This window comes from Sebastes fasciatus, unplaced genomic scaffold (assembly GCF_043250625.1).
Source record: "Sebastes fasciatus isolate fSebFas1 unplaced genomic scaffold, fSebFas1.pri Scaffold_39, whole genome shotgun sequence".
NCBI lineage: Eukaryota > Metazoa > Chordata > Actinopteri > Perciformes > Sebastidae > Sebastes > Sebastes fasciatus.
In genome coordinates this window covers 66,432-83,402 of record NW_027428227.1, presented here as the reverse complement: position 1 = coordinate 83,402, position 16,971 = coordinate 66,432, and the positions used below count along the sequence as shown (strand labels likewise).

Genomic DNA, 16,971 nt, shown 5'->3' with positions numbered 1-16,971 from the left:
CGTCCTCGTCTCTCCAGACCGTCCTCGTCTCTCCTGACCATCTTTGTCTCTTCTGACCGTCCTCGTCTCTCCAGACCGTCCTCGTGTCTCCAGACCGTCCTCTTCTCTCCTGACCGTCTTTGTCTCTTCTGACCGTCCTCGTCTCTCCAGACCGTCCTCGTCTCTCCTGACCATCTTTGTCTCTTCTGACCGTCCTCGTCTCTCCAGACCGTCCTCGTCTCTCCAGACCGTCCTCGTCTCTCCTGACCATCTTTGTCTCTTCTGACTGTCCTCGTCTCTCCAGACCGTCCTCGTGTCTCCAGACCGTCCTCTTCTCTCCTGACCGTCTTTGTCTCTTCTGACCGTCCTCGTCTCTCCAGACCGTCCTCGTGTCTCCAGACCGTCCTCTTCTCTCCTGACCGTCTTTGTCTCTTCTGACCGTCCTCGTCTCTCCAGACCGTCCTCGTCTCTCCTGACCGTCCTCGTCTCACCTGACCGTCTTTGTCTCTTCTGACCGTCCTCGTCTCTCCAGACCGTCCTCGTGTCTCCTGACTGTCCTCGTCTCACCTGACCGTCTTTGTCTCTTCTGACCGTCCTCGTCTCTCCAGACCGTCCTCGTCTCACCTGACCGTCTTTGTCTCTTCTGACCGTCCTCGTCTCTCCAGACCGTCCTCGTCTCTCCAGACCGTCCTCGTGTCTCCTGACTGTCCTCGGAGGAGTTCTTCTTCTTCTTCTACAGAGACCGACGAGGTAGGAGCTCTACTCACCATGTTAGTTGGGTCTGAAAGGGTTAATGTATATTAATACAATAACAATGTATATTAATACTATAACAATGTATACGTGACAGCAAGTCTCTGATCCTGCTCAGGTACTCTGTTTACCTGCTCAGGTACTCTAATCACTACCTGCTCAGGTACTCTGTATACTACCTGCTCAGGTACTCTGATCACTACCTGCTCAGGTACTCAGTATACTACCTGCTCAGGTACTCTGTATACTACCTGCTCAGGTACTCAGTATACTACCTGCTCAGGTACTCTGATCACTACCTGCTCAGGTACTCTGATCACTACCTGCTCAGGTACTCTGTTCACTACCTGCTCAGGTACTCTGTATACTACCTGCTCAGGTACTCTGTATACTACCTGCTCAGGTACTCTGTATACTACCTGTTCAGGTACTCTGTATACTACCTGCTCAGGTACTCTGTATACTACCTGTTCAGGTACTCTGTATACTACCTGCTCAGGTACTCTGTATACTACCTGCTCAGGTACTCTGTATACTACCTGCTCAGGTACTCTGTTTACCTGCTCAGGTACTCTGTTCACTACCTGCTCAGGTACTCTGTTTACTACCTGCTCAGGTACTCTGTATACTACCTGCTCAGGTACTCTGTTTACCTGCTCAGGTACTCTGTTTACTACCTGCTCAGGTACTCTGTTCACTACCTGCTCAGGTACTCTGTATACTACCTGCTCAGGTACTCTGTTCACTACCTGCTCAGGTACTCTGTATACTACCTGCTCAGGTACTCTGTATACTACCTGCTCAGGTACTCTGTATACTACTTGCTCAGGTACTCTGTATACTACCTGCTCAGGTACTCTGTTCACTACCTGTTCAGGTACTCTGTATACTACCTGTTCAGGTACTCTGTATACTACCTGCTCAGGTACTCTGTATGCTACCTGCTCAGGTACTCTGTATACTACCTGCTCAGGTACTCTGTATACTACTTGCTCAGGTACTCTGTATACTACCTGTTCAGGTACTCTGTATACTACCTGCTCAGGTACTCTGTATGCTACCTGCTCAGGTACTCTGTATACTACCTGCTCAGGTACTCTGTATACTACTTGCTCAGGTACTCTGTATACTACCTGTTCAGGTACTCTGTATACTACCTGCTCAGGTACTCTGTATGCTACCTGCTCAGGTACTCTGTTCACTACCTGCTCGGGTACTCTGATCACTACCTGCTCAGGTACTCTGTATACTACCTGCTCAGGTACTCTGTATACTACCTGCTCAGGTACTCTGTTTACTACCTGCTCAGGTACTCTGTATACTACCTGCTCAGGTACTCTGTTTACCTGCTCAGGTACTCTGTATACTACCTGCTCAGGTACTCTGTTCACTACCTGTTCAGGTACTCTGTATTCTACCTGCTCAGGTACTCTGTTCACTACCTGTTCAGGTACTCTGTTCACTACCTGCTCGGGTACTCTGATCACTACCTGCTCAGGTACTCTGTTCACTACCTGCTCGGGTACTCTGATCACTACCTGCTCAGGTACTCTGTATACTACCTGCTCAGGTACTCTGTATACTACCTGCTCAGGTACTCTGTATACTACCTGCTCAGGTACTCTGATCACTACCTGCTCAGGTACTCTGTATACTACCTGCTCAGGTACTCTGTTTGTTGTGGATGAAATGAAGTAAAATCTGTTTTAAATGTCAAACATCTGCAGCAGAATTCATCAGAGAGATTAAACGTCTTCATTTTTATCCTTCAGGAGTTCACAAGAGGGACAACATCTGGAGAGCAGAGCAACATCTGGACAACAACCAAACATCTGGAGAACATCCAGATATATGGCATATACATCTGGAGTCCAGTAACATCTGGGCATCTGGACAGTAACGTTCTGTCTGGTGTTTGAGGAGCAACAGAGGAAGAGGAGGAGGAGGAGGAGGAGAAGAGGAGGAGGAGGAGGAAGAGAGGAGGAAGAGGAAGAGAGGAGGAAGAGGAGAGGAAGAGGAGAGGAGGAGAGGAAGAGGAGGACGAGGAGGAGAGGAAGAGGAGGAAGAGGAGGAGAGGAAGAGGAGGAGGAGGAGGAGGAGAGGAAGAGGAGGAAGAGGAGGAGAGGAAGAGGAGAGGAGGAGGAGGAGAGGAAGAGGAGGAAGAGGAGGAGAGGAGGAGGAGGAGGAGGAAGAGAGGAGGAAGAGGAGAGGAAGAGGAGAGGAGGAGGAGAGGAAGAGGAGGAGGAAGAGGAGAGGAAGAGGAGAGGAGGAGGAGGAGGGAGAGGAGAGGAAGAGGAGGAGGAGGAGGAGAGGAAGAGGAGGAGGAGGAGGGAGAGGAGAGGAAGAGGGATGGGAGGAGCAGTGTGTAAAGAGGAGGTGAAGGAGAAGAAGAGGAGCGTCGGGACGGAGGACAGTCTGACGTCAGCGGACAGAATCCGGCGATTCACCGTCAGACAGTTTGGATACAACGTCCTGAGTCTGGCTCGCCGAGGACTGAAGGTCTTCATCACTCTTCATCACTCTACAAGTACTACTAACAGTAACAGTAGGATTAACAGAAGTACTACTAGTAGTAACAGTAGTATTAACAGAAGCAGTACTAGTAGTAACAGTAGTATTAACAGAAGTACTACTAGTAGTAACAGTAGTATTAACAGAAGTACTACTAGTAGTAACAGTAGTATTAACAGAAGCAGTACTAGTAGTAACAGTTTGTCTTTCCTGTGGTCCTGCAGGAGGTCCCAGTTGAACTCTGGGAGCTGCTGGAGTTGGAGAAGCTGAACTTGTCTCTCAACAGTCTGAAGGTTCTTCCTCCTCAACTGTCTCTGCTGTCCAACCTGGTGGTCCTCAACCTGTGGGGCAACCAGGTAAACCTTCTTCTCTCTCCTCGTCAACCTCCCACACACAAAACACAACAAGGAGGGTTTATATAAAGCAGAAGAAACCCGTCAACAATAAATGAAAACATGAAAACATCATCAGTAATGAGGAGCCTCAGGGCTCTATTCTCAGTCCACCACTATTTACTTAAACATCAGTAACATTATTCTTCCTAAGTACGTACATTTACTCAAGTACTTGAGTTTTGGAGTTCTTGTGTTGACTTAATCAAAGTTATTTAGAACCTTTCTGGTCTCCTAAAAACGTCTCAATCAGTGTTTGGTTTTACTCAGCTCAGCCCTCTCATCGGCAAAAAACAAGATAGAGACGGGCAAAATGCCGAACTCGAGGCCTCAGAACGTCAATCCTCAAACCAGTGGGTGGCGTCGTCACGGTGACTAGGTCCTCTTCCTCACACAGTCGATGGTTCCAGGTTCTGGAGCACCAATAGAACACTCAATAAGAACAGAACGACGGTACACCGCTGAAGGACAAACCCTTAACAAGGAACCTAGTTTCAACGTAGATGAGCTGTTTGAATATGACTCCTCTACAGTTCATTATGCTGACGTTCTTCCTCTCAACCCACCTGAGGAGTTCTCTGTAGAACTCAGTAGAACTCAGTAGAACTGAACTCTGTAGAACTCAGTAGAACTGAACTCAGTAGAACTCTGTAGAACTGAACTCAGTAGAACTCTGTAGAACTGAACTCAGTAGAACTCAGTAGAACTCAGTAGAACTCTGTAGAACTGAACTCTGTAGAACTCTGTAGAACTCTGTAGAACTCTGTAGAACTCAGTAAAACTCTGTAGAACTCAGTAAAACTCTGTAGAACTGAACTCTGTAGAACTCTGTAGAACTCTGTAGAACTCTGTAGAACTCTGTAGAACTCTGTAGAACTGAACTCTGTAGAACTCTGTAGAACTCTGTAGAACTCTGTAGAACTCTGTAGAACTCTGTAGAACTCTGTAGAACTGAACTCTGTAGAACTCTGTAGAACTCTGTAGAACTCAGTAAAACTCTGTAGAACTCAGTAAAACTCTGTAGAACTCTGTAGAACTCAGTAAAACTCTGTAGAACTCTGTAGAACTCAGTAAAACTCTGTAGAACTCTGTAGAACTCAGTAAAACTCTGTAGAACTCAGTAAAACTCTGTAGAACTCAGTAAAACTCTGTAGAACTCTGTAGAACTGAACTCGTTAGAACTGGTTAGAACTCTGAACACAGTAAAGTGATGTTCATGAGAGCAGCTGCTGTGTCTCTACATGTCTCTGTATAAGCTGAACCAGAGTCGGTCAGCGTTCCTCTGAGCAAGGCACTGCCCCGGCAGCTGCTGTGTCTCCTGGATAAATAAAGATTATAATCCCTCTGTAATCCACCAGGATCCAGTTTTCTGTCCTCTCCGTCCTCCACCGACCTCCAGTCAGACGGGCCTGAGACACGCTACAGCCACAGAACCTCTCAGCCCGTCCTCTAACCCTAACCCTTCATTATGAACATACTGATCAGGTGCTATATGCTCATACTGCATTATAACAAAGAGCAGTAAGACACTGTGATCCTGGCTAAAAGGAAGTATTATGATACCTGACCTCATAAGTCATCATCAAATACAGTACAGAACTTCAGTGATGTACTTCCACCACTGAGGTCCAGGGAATACTGACCGACATCTTGGTTGTTGTTTGTTGTTGTTTATGATTGTTTGTTGTTGTTGTTGTTGTAGTTTCATGACTGCTTATGACTGTTTGTTGTTGTTGTTGTAGTTCATGACTGCTTATGACTGTTTGTTGTTGTTGTTGTTGTTTATGACTGTTTATGACTGTTTGTTGTTGTTTATGACTGTTTGTTGTTGTTGTTGTCATTTATGACTGTTTGTTGTTGTTGTTGTTGTAGTTTATGACTGCTTATGACTGTTTGTTGTTGTTTATGACTGTTTGTTGTTGTTGTTGTTGTAATTTATGACTGTTTGTTGTTGTTGTTGTAGTTTATGACTGCTTATGACTGTTTGTTGTTGTTTATGACTGTTTGTTGTTGTTGTTGTAATTTATGACTGTTTGTTGTTGTTTATGACTGTTTGTTGTTGTTTATGACTGTTTGTTGTTGTTGTTGTAATTTATGACTGTTTGTTGTTGTTTATGACTGTTTGTTGTTGTTGTTGTTGTTGTTGTAATTTATGACTGTTTGTTGTTGTTGTTGTTGTTGTAGTTTATGACTGCTTATGATTGTTTGTTGTTGTTTATGACTGTTTGTTGTTGTTGTTGTTGTAATTTATGACTGTTTGTTGTTGTTTATGACTGTTTGTTGTTGTTGTTGTTGTTGTAATGTATGACTGTTTGTTGTTGTTGTTGTTGTAGTTTATGACTGCTTATGACTGTTTGTTGTTGTTTATGACTGTTTGTTGTTGTTGTTGTTTGTTGTTGTTTATGACTGTTTATGACTGTTTGTTGTTGTTTATGACTGTTTATGACTGTTTGTTGTTGTTTGTCTGCAGCTCAGCAGCCTGCCAGCAGAGATCGGTCAGCTGAGGAGACTCCGAGTTTTATTCGCCTACAGAAACCGACTGAGTGAAGTTCCTGAAGAGCTGGGAGCCTGTACACAACTAGAGGTACTGAACCAGGAACCATTCATATGAACCATTCATATGAACCATTCATATTACAGGATGTAACGTGGCGTTCTGAGTGATGATACTGTAATAATCCCGCTGTATGAATATAAAGTGTTTGTGTCCGTCAGGTTCTGAGTTTAGCCAACAACCAGCTGTCCTCGCTGCCCGCCTCACTCTCCAATCTGACCCGACTGAGGAAACTGAACCTCAGTCACAACCACATCGCCCACATCCCGGGCTGCGTCTACAACATGAAGGCTCTGGTACGTTCACACCTCTCACATGTAACGGTTCAATATAGTCCCTACAAGTCCAAGTGGTCCAAGTCCAGGTGGTCCAGATCCACAATTCAATACTGGTATTATTCTGTGTTTGGTCTGACGGTGAACGCGTCACCATATGTATGTCTAACGTCCAGAGAGCGGAGATCTGGATTCAGCCAGAGACGTCCGACACCAAGATGGAGACGAGCAAAAAAACAAACTTGAGGCTTCAAAACGGTCAACGTCACGTTGTAAGATGTCTCCTCTTCTTCATGTGATCTCAGTCTCCTCCTCTGATCCTGCAGGTGTTCCTCCACCTGGCCTGTAACCGTCTGGAGAACCTGGCGGAGAACATCCAGGCTCTGGTGGAGCTCAAGATCCTCATCGTGGAGGGAAACAGCCTCCACTCTCTGCCTAAGGCCCTCTGCTGCCTCACCAGGTAAGACACCTGATCTGGTTCACCACCAGGTAACTCACCTGATCTGGTTCACCACCAGGTAACTCACCTGATCTGGTTCACCACCAGGTAACTCACCTGATCTGGTTTACCACCAGGTAACTCACCTGATCTGGTTCACCCCCAGGTAACTCACCTGATCTGGTTCACCACCAGGTAACTCACCTGATCTGGTTTACCACCAGGTAACTCACCTGATCTGGTTCACCACCAGGTAACTCACCTGATCTGGTTCACCACCAGGTAACTCACCTGATCTGGTTTACCACCAGGTAACTCACCTGATCTGGTTCACCACCAGGTAACTCACCTGATCTGGTTCACCACCAGGTAACTCACCTGATCTGGTTTACCACCAGGTAACTCACCTGATCTGGTTTACCACCAGGTAACTCACCTGATCTGGTTTACCACCAGGTAACTCACCTGATCTGGTTTACCACCAGGTAACTCACCTGATCTGGTTTACCACCAGGTAACTCACCTGATCTGGTTTACCACCAGGTAACTCACCTGATCTGGTTTACCACCAGGTAACTCACCTGATCTGGTTCACCACCAGGTAACTCACCTGATCTGGTTCACCACCAGGTAACTCACCTGATCTGGTTCACCACCAGGTAACTCACCTGATCTGGTTTACCACCAGGTAACTCACCTGATCTGGTTTACCACCAGGTAACTCACCTGATCTGGTTTACCACCAGGTAACTCACCTGATCTGGTTCACCACCAGGTAACTCACCTGATCTGGTTTACCACCAGGTAACTCACCTGATCTGGTTCACCACCAGGTAACTCACCTGATCTGGTTCACCACCAGGTAACTCACCTGATCTGGTTTACCACCAGGTAACTCACCTGATCTGGTTCACCCCCAGGTAACTCACCTGATCTGGTTCACCACCAGGTAACTCACCTGATCTGGTTTACCACCAGGTAACTCACCTGATCTGGTTCACCACCAGGTAACTCACCTGATCTGGTTCACCACCAGGTAACTCACCTGATCTGGTTTACCACCAGGTAACTCACCTGATCTGGTTCACCACCAGGTAACTCACCTGATCTGGTTCACCACCAGGTAACTCACCTGATCTGGTTTACCACCAGGTAACTCACCTGATCTGGTTTACCACCAGGTAACTCACCTGATCTGGTTTACCACCAGGTAACTCACCTGATCTGGTTTACCACCAGGTAACTCACCTGATCTGGTTTACCACCAGGTAACTCACCTGATCTGGTTTACCACCAGGTAACTCACCTGATCTGGTTTACCACCAGGTAACTCACCTGATCTGGTTCACCACCAGGTAACTCACCTGATCTGGTTCACCACCAGGTAACTCACCTGATCTGGTTCACCACCAGGTAACTCACCTGATCTGGTTTACCACCAGGTAACTCACCTGATCTGGTTTACCACCAGGTAACTCACCTGATCTGGTTTACCACCAGGTAACTCACCTGATCTGGTTTACCACCAGGTAACTCACCTGATCTGGTTTACCACCAGGTAACTCACCTGATCTGGTTCACCCCCAGGTAACTCACCTGATCTGGTTCACCACCAGGTAACTCACCTGATCTGGTTTACCACCAGGTGTATCAGGACCATTGTAGGTTAAAACAAATCCTCTCTTAACTTTGGAATATATTTTATTTTTATTTTATTTTATTTTGACCTACAATGACCCCGATACACCTCTGGTCCGGTCTGGTCTGGTCCGGTCTGGTCTGGTCTGGTCTGGTCTGGTCCGGTCCGGTCCGGTCCGGTCCGATCCGGTCTGGTCTGGTCTGGTCTGGTCTGGTCCGGTCCGGTCCGGTCCGGTCCGATCCGGTCTGGTCTGGTCTGGTCTGGTCTGGTCTGGTCTGGTCTGGCCTGGTCTGGTCCGGTCTGGTCCGGTCTGGTCCGATCTGGTCTGGTCTGGTCTGGTCTGGTCTGGTCTGGTCTGGTCTGGTCTGGTCTGGTCTGGTCTGGTCTGGTCCGGTCTGGTCCGGTCTGGTCCGATCTGGTCTGGTCCGGTCTGGTCCGGTCTGGTCCGGTCTGGTCTGGGCTGGTCTGGTCCGGTCCGGTCCGGTCCGATCTGGTCCGGTCTGGTCTGGTCTGGTCTGGTCTGGTCTGGCCTGGTCTGGTCCGGTCCGGTCCGGTCCGGTCCGGTCTGGTCTGGTCCGGTCTGGTCCGGTCTGGTCCGGTCTGGTCTGGGCTGGTCTGGTCCGGTCCGGTCCGGTCCGGTCTGGTCTGGTCTGGTCTGGTCTGGTCTGGCCTGGTCTGGTCTGGTCTGGTCCGGTCTGGTCTGGTCTGGTCTGGTCCGGTCTGGTCTGGTCCGGTCTGGTCTGGTCCGGTCTAATCTGGTCTGGTCTGGTCCGGTCTGGTCTGGTCTGGTCTGGTCCGGTCTGGTCTGGTCCGGTCTGGTCTGGTCCGGTCTAATCTGGTCTGGTCTGGTCTGGTCTCCTCCAGGTTGGAGTTGCTGAATCTGGACTTTAATGACATTAAGGACGTCCCTCAGGTAAAACGATGATGATGATGGTGATGATGATGATGATGATGATGATGATGATGATGATGATGGTGATGATGATGATGGTGATGGTGATGATGATGATGATGATGATGGTGATGATGATGATGATGATGATGATGGTGATGATGATGATGATGATGATGATGATGGTGATGATGATGATGATGATGATGATGGTGATGGTGATGGTGATGATGATGATGATGGTGATGGTGATGATGATGATGATGATGATGGTGATGATGATGATGATGATGATGATGATGGTGATGATGATGATGATGATGGTGATGATGATGGTGATGATGATGATGATGATGATGATGATGATGGTGATGATGGTGATGATGGTGATGATGGTGATGGTGATGATGATGATGATGATGGTGATGATGGTGATGGTGATGATGATGATGGTGATGATGATGATGATGATGATGATGATGATGATGATGATGATGATGATGATGATGGTGATGATGGTGATGATGGTGATGGTGATGATGGTGGTGATGATGATGATGATGGTGATGGTGATGATGATGATGATGTTGATGATGGTGATGATGGTGATGATGGTGATGGTGATGATGATGATGATGATGGTGGTGATGGTGATGATGGTGATGATGATGATGATGGTGATGATGATGATGATGGTGATGGTGATGATGATGATGGTGATGATGATGATGATGATGATGGTGATGATGATGATGATGATGATGGTGATGATGATGATGATGATGGTGATGATGATGGTGATGATGATGATGATGATGGTGATGATGATGATGATGATGGTGATGATGATGATGATGATGATGGTGATGATGATGATGATGATGATGGTGATGATGATGATGATGATGGTGATGGTGATGGTGATGGTGATGATGGTGATGATGATGATGATGATGATGATGATGATGGTGATGGTGATGATGATGATGATGATGATGATGGTGATGGTGATGATGATGATGATGATGATGATGATGATGATGATGATGATGGTGATGATGATGATGGTGATGATGATGATGATGGTGATGATGATGATGATGATGGTGATGATGATGATGATGATGATGGTGATGATGATGATGATGATGATGGTGATGATGATGATGATGATGGTGATGGTGATGGTGATGATGATGATGATGATGGTGATGGTGATGGTGATGGTGATGGTGGTGATGATGATGATGATGGTGATGATGATGATGATGATGATGATGATGATGATGGTGATGGTGATGATGGTGGTGATGGTGGTGATGATGATGATGATGGTGATGATGATGGTGATGGTGATGAAGATGATGATGATGATGATGAAGATGATGTTTTCAGGAGATGTACCAGTTGTCCCGTCTGGAGAAGCTGGCCTGCCATCCTCTGGATAAAGGACTCCACATTACCCACAATCCTCTGCTGAAGCCTGTCAAGGAGGTGCTGGAGGGTGGGCTCAGCGCCCTCTACAACTACCTGAGAGCCCCCTAGAGGTGGGGGCGGGGCTTATCAACTACCTGAGAGCCCCCTAGAGGTGGGGGCGGGGCTTGTTGTTAGAGCTGGGTGGAGGTGGGGGCGGGGCTTGTTTCTCTTCTGTAAACTGTTTTCATTCACATGTTTGTATGTTTGAAAAGAGACGTTTTGTTTTGTATAATAAACGGTGACATCATCATCGAGTCATTTGCAGTATTTTCTATGATATTTGAACATGAAACCAGCTCGCTGCCCCGCTGTGTGCTGGTCTGGTAGAGCTACACAACGTCCTGCTGTGTGCTGGTCTGGTAGAGCTACACAACGTCCACCTCATCCAGAAGTCTACCGTCAGCTGGATGTTCCTCTTCTGCATGTTTTCAACAATAATATAGTAAATTTAGCCCCAAAAGTACCAGCGACTCTGGAGGATATTTGATTTTTGTACTGTAATATATATATTTGCACTTGTAGGATATATGTTTGTATTATGATATACAGTATGTATGTATTTATATATATATATATATGTCTTTATGTATAGTCTATATATTTCCTTTCAGTGGATTTTAGAGGCCAGAACTGAAGACAGGTGTGTCCACCAGGAGGCGCTCCATCAGAGTTAAATACTAGTTGTTTTTTTTGCAGCTTCTTGCTGCGATGTCATATCCTGTCTGGGAAAAGCGAAGCATACTGTGAGCTGAGACGAGCACTGTTTACTATGTTTCACATTACAAAGTAAAAACATATTTCACGTCTTCTGGTTAAAGATCTTCACAACTACACGAGTTCTACTCTGTAGAGGAGAGAACACAGAGTCCTGTTTCATTTCAACTTCAACACTCAGCAAACATCAGCAGCACATGTTCACCTGGAGTCTGACTACTCAGGTCTGAGCTCAGTTTAAATGCTTCGCTTCAATCTGGTTGAATGAATCCCCCCCCCCCACTAGCAGTAGTAGTGGTAGTATCTCACTCTGTCCAGCAGGAGGCAGCACAGAGTCAAAGATGAATGAAAAGACTTGGTTTCACTGCAACAAAAGCACACTATTAATTCATTGTATCTTCATTTACAGTGTGAGGACCAATCTGTGTGTTTTCATTTATTACTAAGAAACAAACAAAATAATAATATAACATAATATAACATAACATAATATAATAATATTATTGGTCCTGGTTCCGGTTCTGGTTCTGGTCGTGGTTCTGGTTCTGTTGGAGAAAAACAAAATCGGAACAAGACCTTCTGATCATTAACAAAGGAGACACAAACAGGAAGTCCTGCAGAAAGATTATGTGACATATGAGTCATAAGAAGAGGAGTCAGAGGAGTATGGTTAGTTTCTGGAGGAAGCAAAATAAATAAATAAATACATAAAAAATAAATAAATGAATAAATGAAATTGATAAATTGATACATTAATAAATACAAGAATTAAATAAATCAATAAATCAATCAATAAATAGCTAGACCAGCAGGGGGCAGCATCGTCACTCTGATCACGTTGACAGTTAGTGTCCAGACCAGCAGGCGGCAGCATCGTCACTCTGATCACGTTGACAGTTAGTGTCCAGACCAGCAGGCGGCAGCATCGTCACTCTGATCACGTTGACAGTTAGTGGCCGGACCAGCAGGGGGCAGCATCGTCACTCTGATCACGTTGACAGTTAGTGGCCGGTCCAGCAGAGGGCAGCATCTTCACTCTGATCATGTTGACAGTTAGTGTCCAGACCAGCAGGGGGCAGCATCGTCACTCTTATCATGTTGACAGTTGGTGTCCAGACCAGCAGGGGGCAGCATCTTCACTCTGATCATGTTGACAGTTAGTGTCCAGACCAGCAGGGGGCAGCATCTTCACTCTGATCGTGTTGACAGTTAGTGTCCAGACCAGCAGGGGGCAGCATCGTCACTCTTATCATGTTGACAGTTGGTGTCCAGTCCAGCAGGGGGCAGCATCGTCACTCTGATCATGTTGACAGTCAGTGGCCGGACCAGCAGAGGGCAGCATCTTCACTCTGATCATGTTGACAGTTAATGACCAGACCAGCAGGGGGCAGCATCTTCACTCTGATCACGTTGACAGTTAGTGTCCAGACCAGCAGGGGGCAGCATCGTCACTCTGATCACGTTGACAGTTAGTGTGCGGTCCAGCAGAGGGCAGCATCTTCACTCTGATCATGTTGACAGTTAGTGGCCGGACCAGCAGGGGGCAGCATCGTCACTCTGATCACGTTGACAGTTAGTGGCCGGACCAGCAGGCGGCAGCATCGTCACTCTGATCACGTTGACAGTTAGTGGCCGGACCAGCAGGGGGCAGCATCTTCACTCTGATCGTGTTGACAGTTAGTGTCCAGACCAGCAGGGGGCAGCATCTTCACTCTGATCATGTTGACAGTTAGTGTCCAGACCAGCAGGGGGCAGCATCGTCACTCTGATCACGTTGACAGTCAGTGGCCGGACCAGCAGAGGGCAGCATCTTCACTCTGATCATGTTGACAGTTAATGGCCGGACCAGCAGGGGGCAGCATCGTCACTCTGATCACGTTGACAGTTAGTGGCCGGACCAGCAGAGGGCAGCATCTTCACTCTGATCACGTTGACAGTTAGTGTCCAGACCAGCAGGGGGCAGCATCGTCACTCTTATCATGTTGACAGTTGGTGTCCAGACCAGCAGGGGGCAGCATCTTCACTCTGATCATGTTGACAGTTAGTGTCCAGACCAGCAGGGGGCAGCATCTTCACTCTGATCGTGTTGACAGTTAGTGTCCAGACCAGCAGGGGGCAGCATCGTCACTCTTATCATGTTGACAGTTGGTGTCCAGTCCAGCAGGGGGCAGCATCGTCACTCTGATCATGTTGACAGTCAGTGGCCGGACCAGCAGAGGGCAGCATCGTCACTCTGATCATGTTGACAGTTAATGACCAGACCAGCAGGGGGCAGCATCTTCACTCTGATCACGTTGACAGTTAGTGTCCAGACCAGCAGGGGGCAGCATCGTCACTCTGATCACGTTGACAGTTAGTGTGCGGTCCAGCAGAGGGCAGCATCTTCACTCTGATCATGTTGACAGTTAGTGGCCGGACCAGCAGGGGGCAGCATCTTCACTCTGATCATGTTGACAGTTGGTGTCCAGACCAGCAGGCGGCAGCATCGTCACTCTGATCACGTTGACAGTTAGTGGCCGGACCAGCAGGGGGCAGCATCGTCACTCTGATCACGTTGACAGTTAGTGGCCGGACCAGCAGGGGGCAGCATCTTCACTCTGATCGTGTTGACAGTTAGTGTCCAGACCAGCAGGGGGCAGCATCTTCACTCTGATCGTGTTGACAGTTAGTGTCCAGACCAGCAGGGGGCAGCATCGTCACTCTGATCACGTTGACAGTCAGTGGCCGGACCAGCAGAGGGCAGCATCTTCACTCTGATCATGTTGACAGTTAATGACCAGACCAGCAGGGGGCAGCATCGTCACTCTGATCACGTTGACAGTTAGTGTGCGGTCCAGCAGAGGGCAGCATCTTCACTCTGATCATGTTGACAGTTGGTGTCCAGACCAGCAGGCGGCAGCATCGTCACTCTGATCACGTTGACAGTTAGTGGCCGGACCAGCAGGGGGCAGCATCGTCACTCTGATCACGTTGACAGTTAGTGGCCGGACCAGCAGGGGGCAGCATCGTCACTCTGATCACGTTGACAGTTAGTGGCCGGACCAGCAGGGGGCAGCATCTTCACTCTGATCGTGTTGACAGTTAGTGTCCAGACCAGCAGGGGGCAGCATCTTCACTCTGATCACGTTGACAGTTGGTGTCCAGTCCAGCAGGGGGCAGCATCGTCACTCTGATCATGTTGACAGTTAGTGGCCGGACCAGCAGAGGGCAGCATCTTCACTCTGATCATGTTGACAGTTAATGGCCGGACCAGCAGGGGGCAGCATCGTCACTCTGATCACATTGACAGTCAGTGGCCGGACCAGCAGAGGGCAGCATCTTCACTCTGATCATGTTGACAGTTAATGGCCGGACCAGCAGGGGGCAGCATCGTCACTCTGATCACGTTGACAGTTAGTGGCCGGACCAGCAGAGGGCAGCATCTTCACTCTGATCACGTTGACAGTTAGTGTCCAGACCAGCAGGGGGCAGCATCGTCACTCTTATCATGTTGACAGTTGGTGTCCAGACCAGCAGGGGGCAGCATCTTCACTCTGATCATGTTGACAGTTAGTGTCCAGACCAGCAGGGGGCAGCATCTTCACTCTGATCGTGTTGACAGTTAGTGTCCAGACCAGCAGGGGGCAGCATCGTCACTCTTATCATGTTGACAGTTGGTGTCCAGTCCAGCAGGGGGCAGCATCGTCACTCTGATCATGTTGACAGTCAGTGGCCGGACCAGCAGAGGGCAGCATCTTCACTCTGATCATGTTGACAGTTAATGGCCGGACCAGCAGAGGGCAGCATCTTCACTCTGATCATGTTGACAGTTAATGACCAGACCAGCAGGGGGCAGCATCTTCACTCTGATCACGTTGACAGTTAGTGTCCAGACCAGCAGGGGGCAGCATCGTCACTCTGATCACGTTGACAGTTAGTGTGCGGTCCAGCAGAGGGCAGCATCTTCACTCTGATCATGTTGACAGTTAGTGGCCGGACCAGCAGGGGGCAGCATCTTCACTCTGATCATGTTGACAGTTGGTGTCCAGACCAGCAGGCGGCAGCATCGTCACTCTGATCACGTTGACAGTTAGTGGCCGGACCAGCAGGGGGCAGCATCGTCACTCTGATCACGTTGACAGTTAGTGGCCGGACCAGCAGGGGGCAGCATCTTCACTCTGATCGTGTTGACAGTTAGTGTCCAGACCAGCAGGGGGCAGCATCTTCACTCTGATCGTGTTGACAGTTAGTGTCCAGACCAGCAGGGGGCAGCATCGTCACTCTGATCGTGTTGACAGTTAGTGTCCAGACCAGCAGGGGGCAGCATCGTCACTCTTATCATGTTGACAGTTGGTGTCCAGACCAGCAGGGGGCAGCATCGTCACTCTGATCATGTTGACAGTCAGTGGCCGGACCAGCAGAGGGCAGCATCTTCACTCTGATCATGTTGACAGTTAATGACCAGACCAGCAGGGGGCAGCATCTTCACTCTGATCACGTTGACAGTTAGTGTCCAGACCAGCAGGGGGCAGCATCGTCACTCTGATCACGTTGACAGTTAGTGTGCGGTCCAGCAGAGGGCAGCATCTTCACTCTGATCGTGTTGACAGTTAGTGTCCGGACCAGCAGGCGGCAGCATCGTCACTCTGATCACGTTGACAGTTAGTGGCCGGACCAGCAGGGGGCAGCATCGTCACTCTGATCACGTTGACAGTTAGTGGCCGGACCAGCAGGGGGCAGCATCGTCACTCTGATCACGTTGACAGTTAGTGGCCGGACCAGCAGGGGGCAGCATCGTCACTCTGATCACGTTGACAGTTAGTGGCCGGACCAGCAGGGGGCAGCATCGTCACTCTGATCACGTTGACAGTTAGTGGCCGGACCAGCAGGGGGCAGCATCTTCACTCTGATCGTGTTGACAGTTAGTGTCCAGACCAGCAGGGGGCAGCATCTTCACTCTGATCGTGTTGACAGTTAGTGTCCAGACCAGCAGGGGGCAGCATCGTCACTCTGATCATGTTGACAGTTAGTGGCCGGACCAGCAGGGGGCAGCATCTTCACTCTGATCGTGTTGACAGTTAGTGTCCGGACCAGCAGGGGGCAGCATCGTCACTCTTATCATGTTGACAGTTGGTGTCCAGTCCAGCAGGGGGCAGCATCGTCACTCTTATCATGTTGACAGTTGGTGTCCAGTCCAGCAGGGGGCAGCATCGTCACTCTGATCACGTTGACAGTCAGTGGCCGGACCAGCAGAGGGCAGCATCTTCACTCTGATCATGTTGACAGTTAATGGCCGGACCAGCAGGGGGCAGCATCGTCACTCTGATCACATTGACAGTCAGTGGCCGGACCAGCAGAGGGCAGCATC

General features: G+C 48.6%; 1 protein-coding gene across 1 annotated transcript; it reads left to right on the top strand.

Annotated features, from left to right (window-relative positions):
• Positions 1 to 396: 396 nt before the first annotated feature.
• On the top strand, positions 397 to 11,164 carry LOC141763776 (uncharacterized). The gene is made up of 8 exons (XM_074628504.1): positions 397 to 729; positions 2,505 to 3,231; positions 3,468 to 3,599; positions 6,106 to 6,219; positions 6,351 to 6,485; positions 6,791 to 6,924; positions 9,407 to 9,455; positions 10,830 to 11,164. The coding sequence occupies exons 2-8, from the start codon at positions 3,082 to 3,084 to the stop codon at positions 10,977 to 10,979; spliced, it is 864 nt and encodes a 287-aa protein (XP_074484605.1). The 5' UTR covers positions 397 to 729; positions 2,505 to 3,081; the 3' UTR covers positions 10,980 to 11,164.
• Positions 11,165 to 16,971: the final 5,807 nt, after the last annotated feature.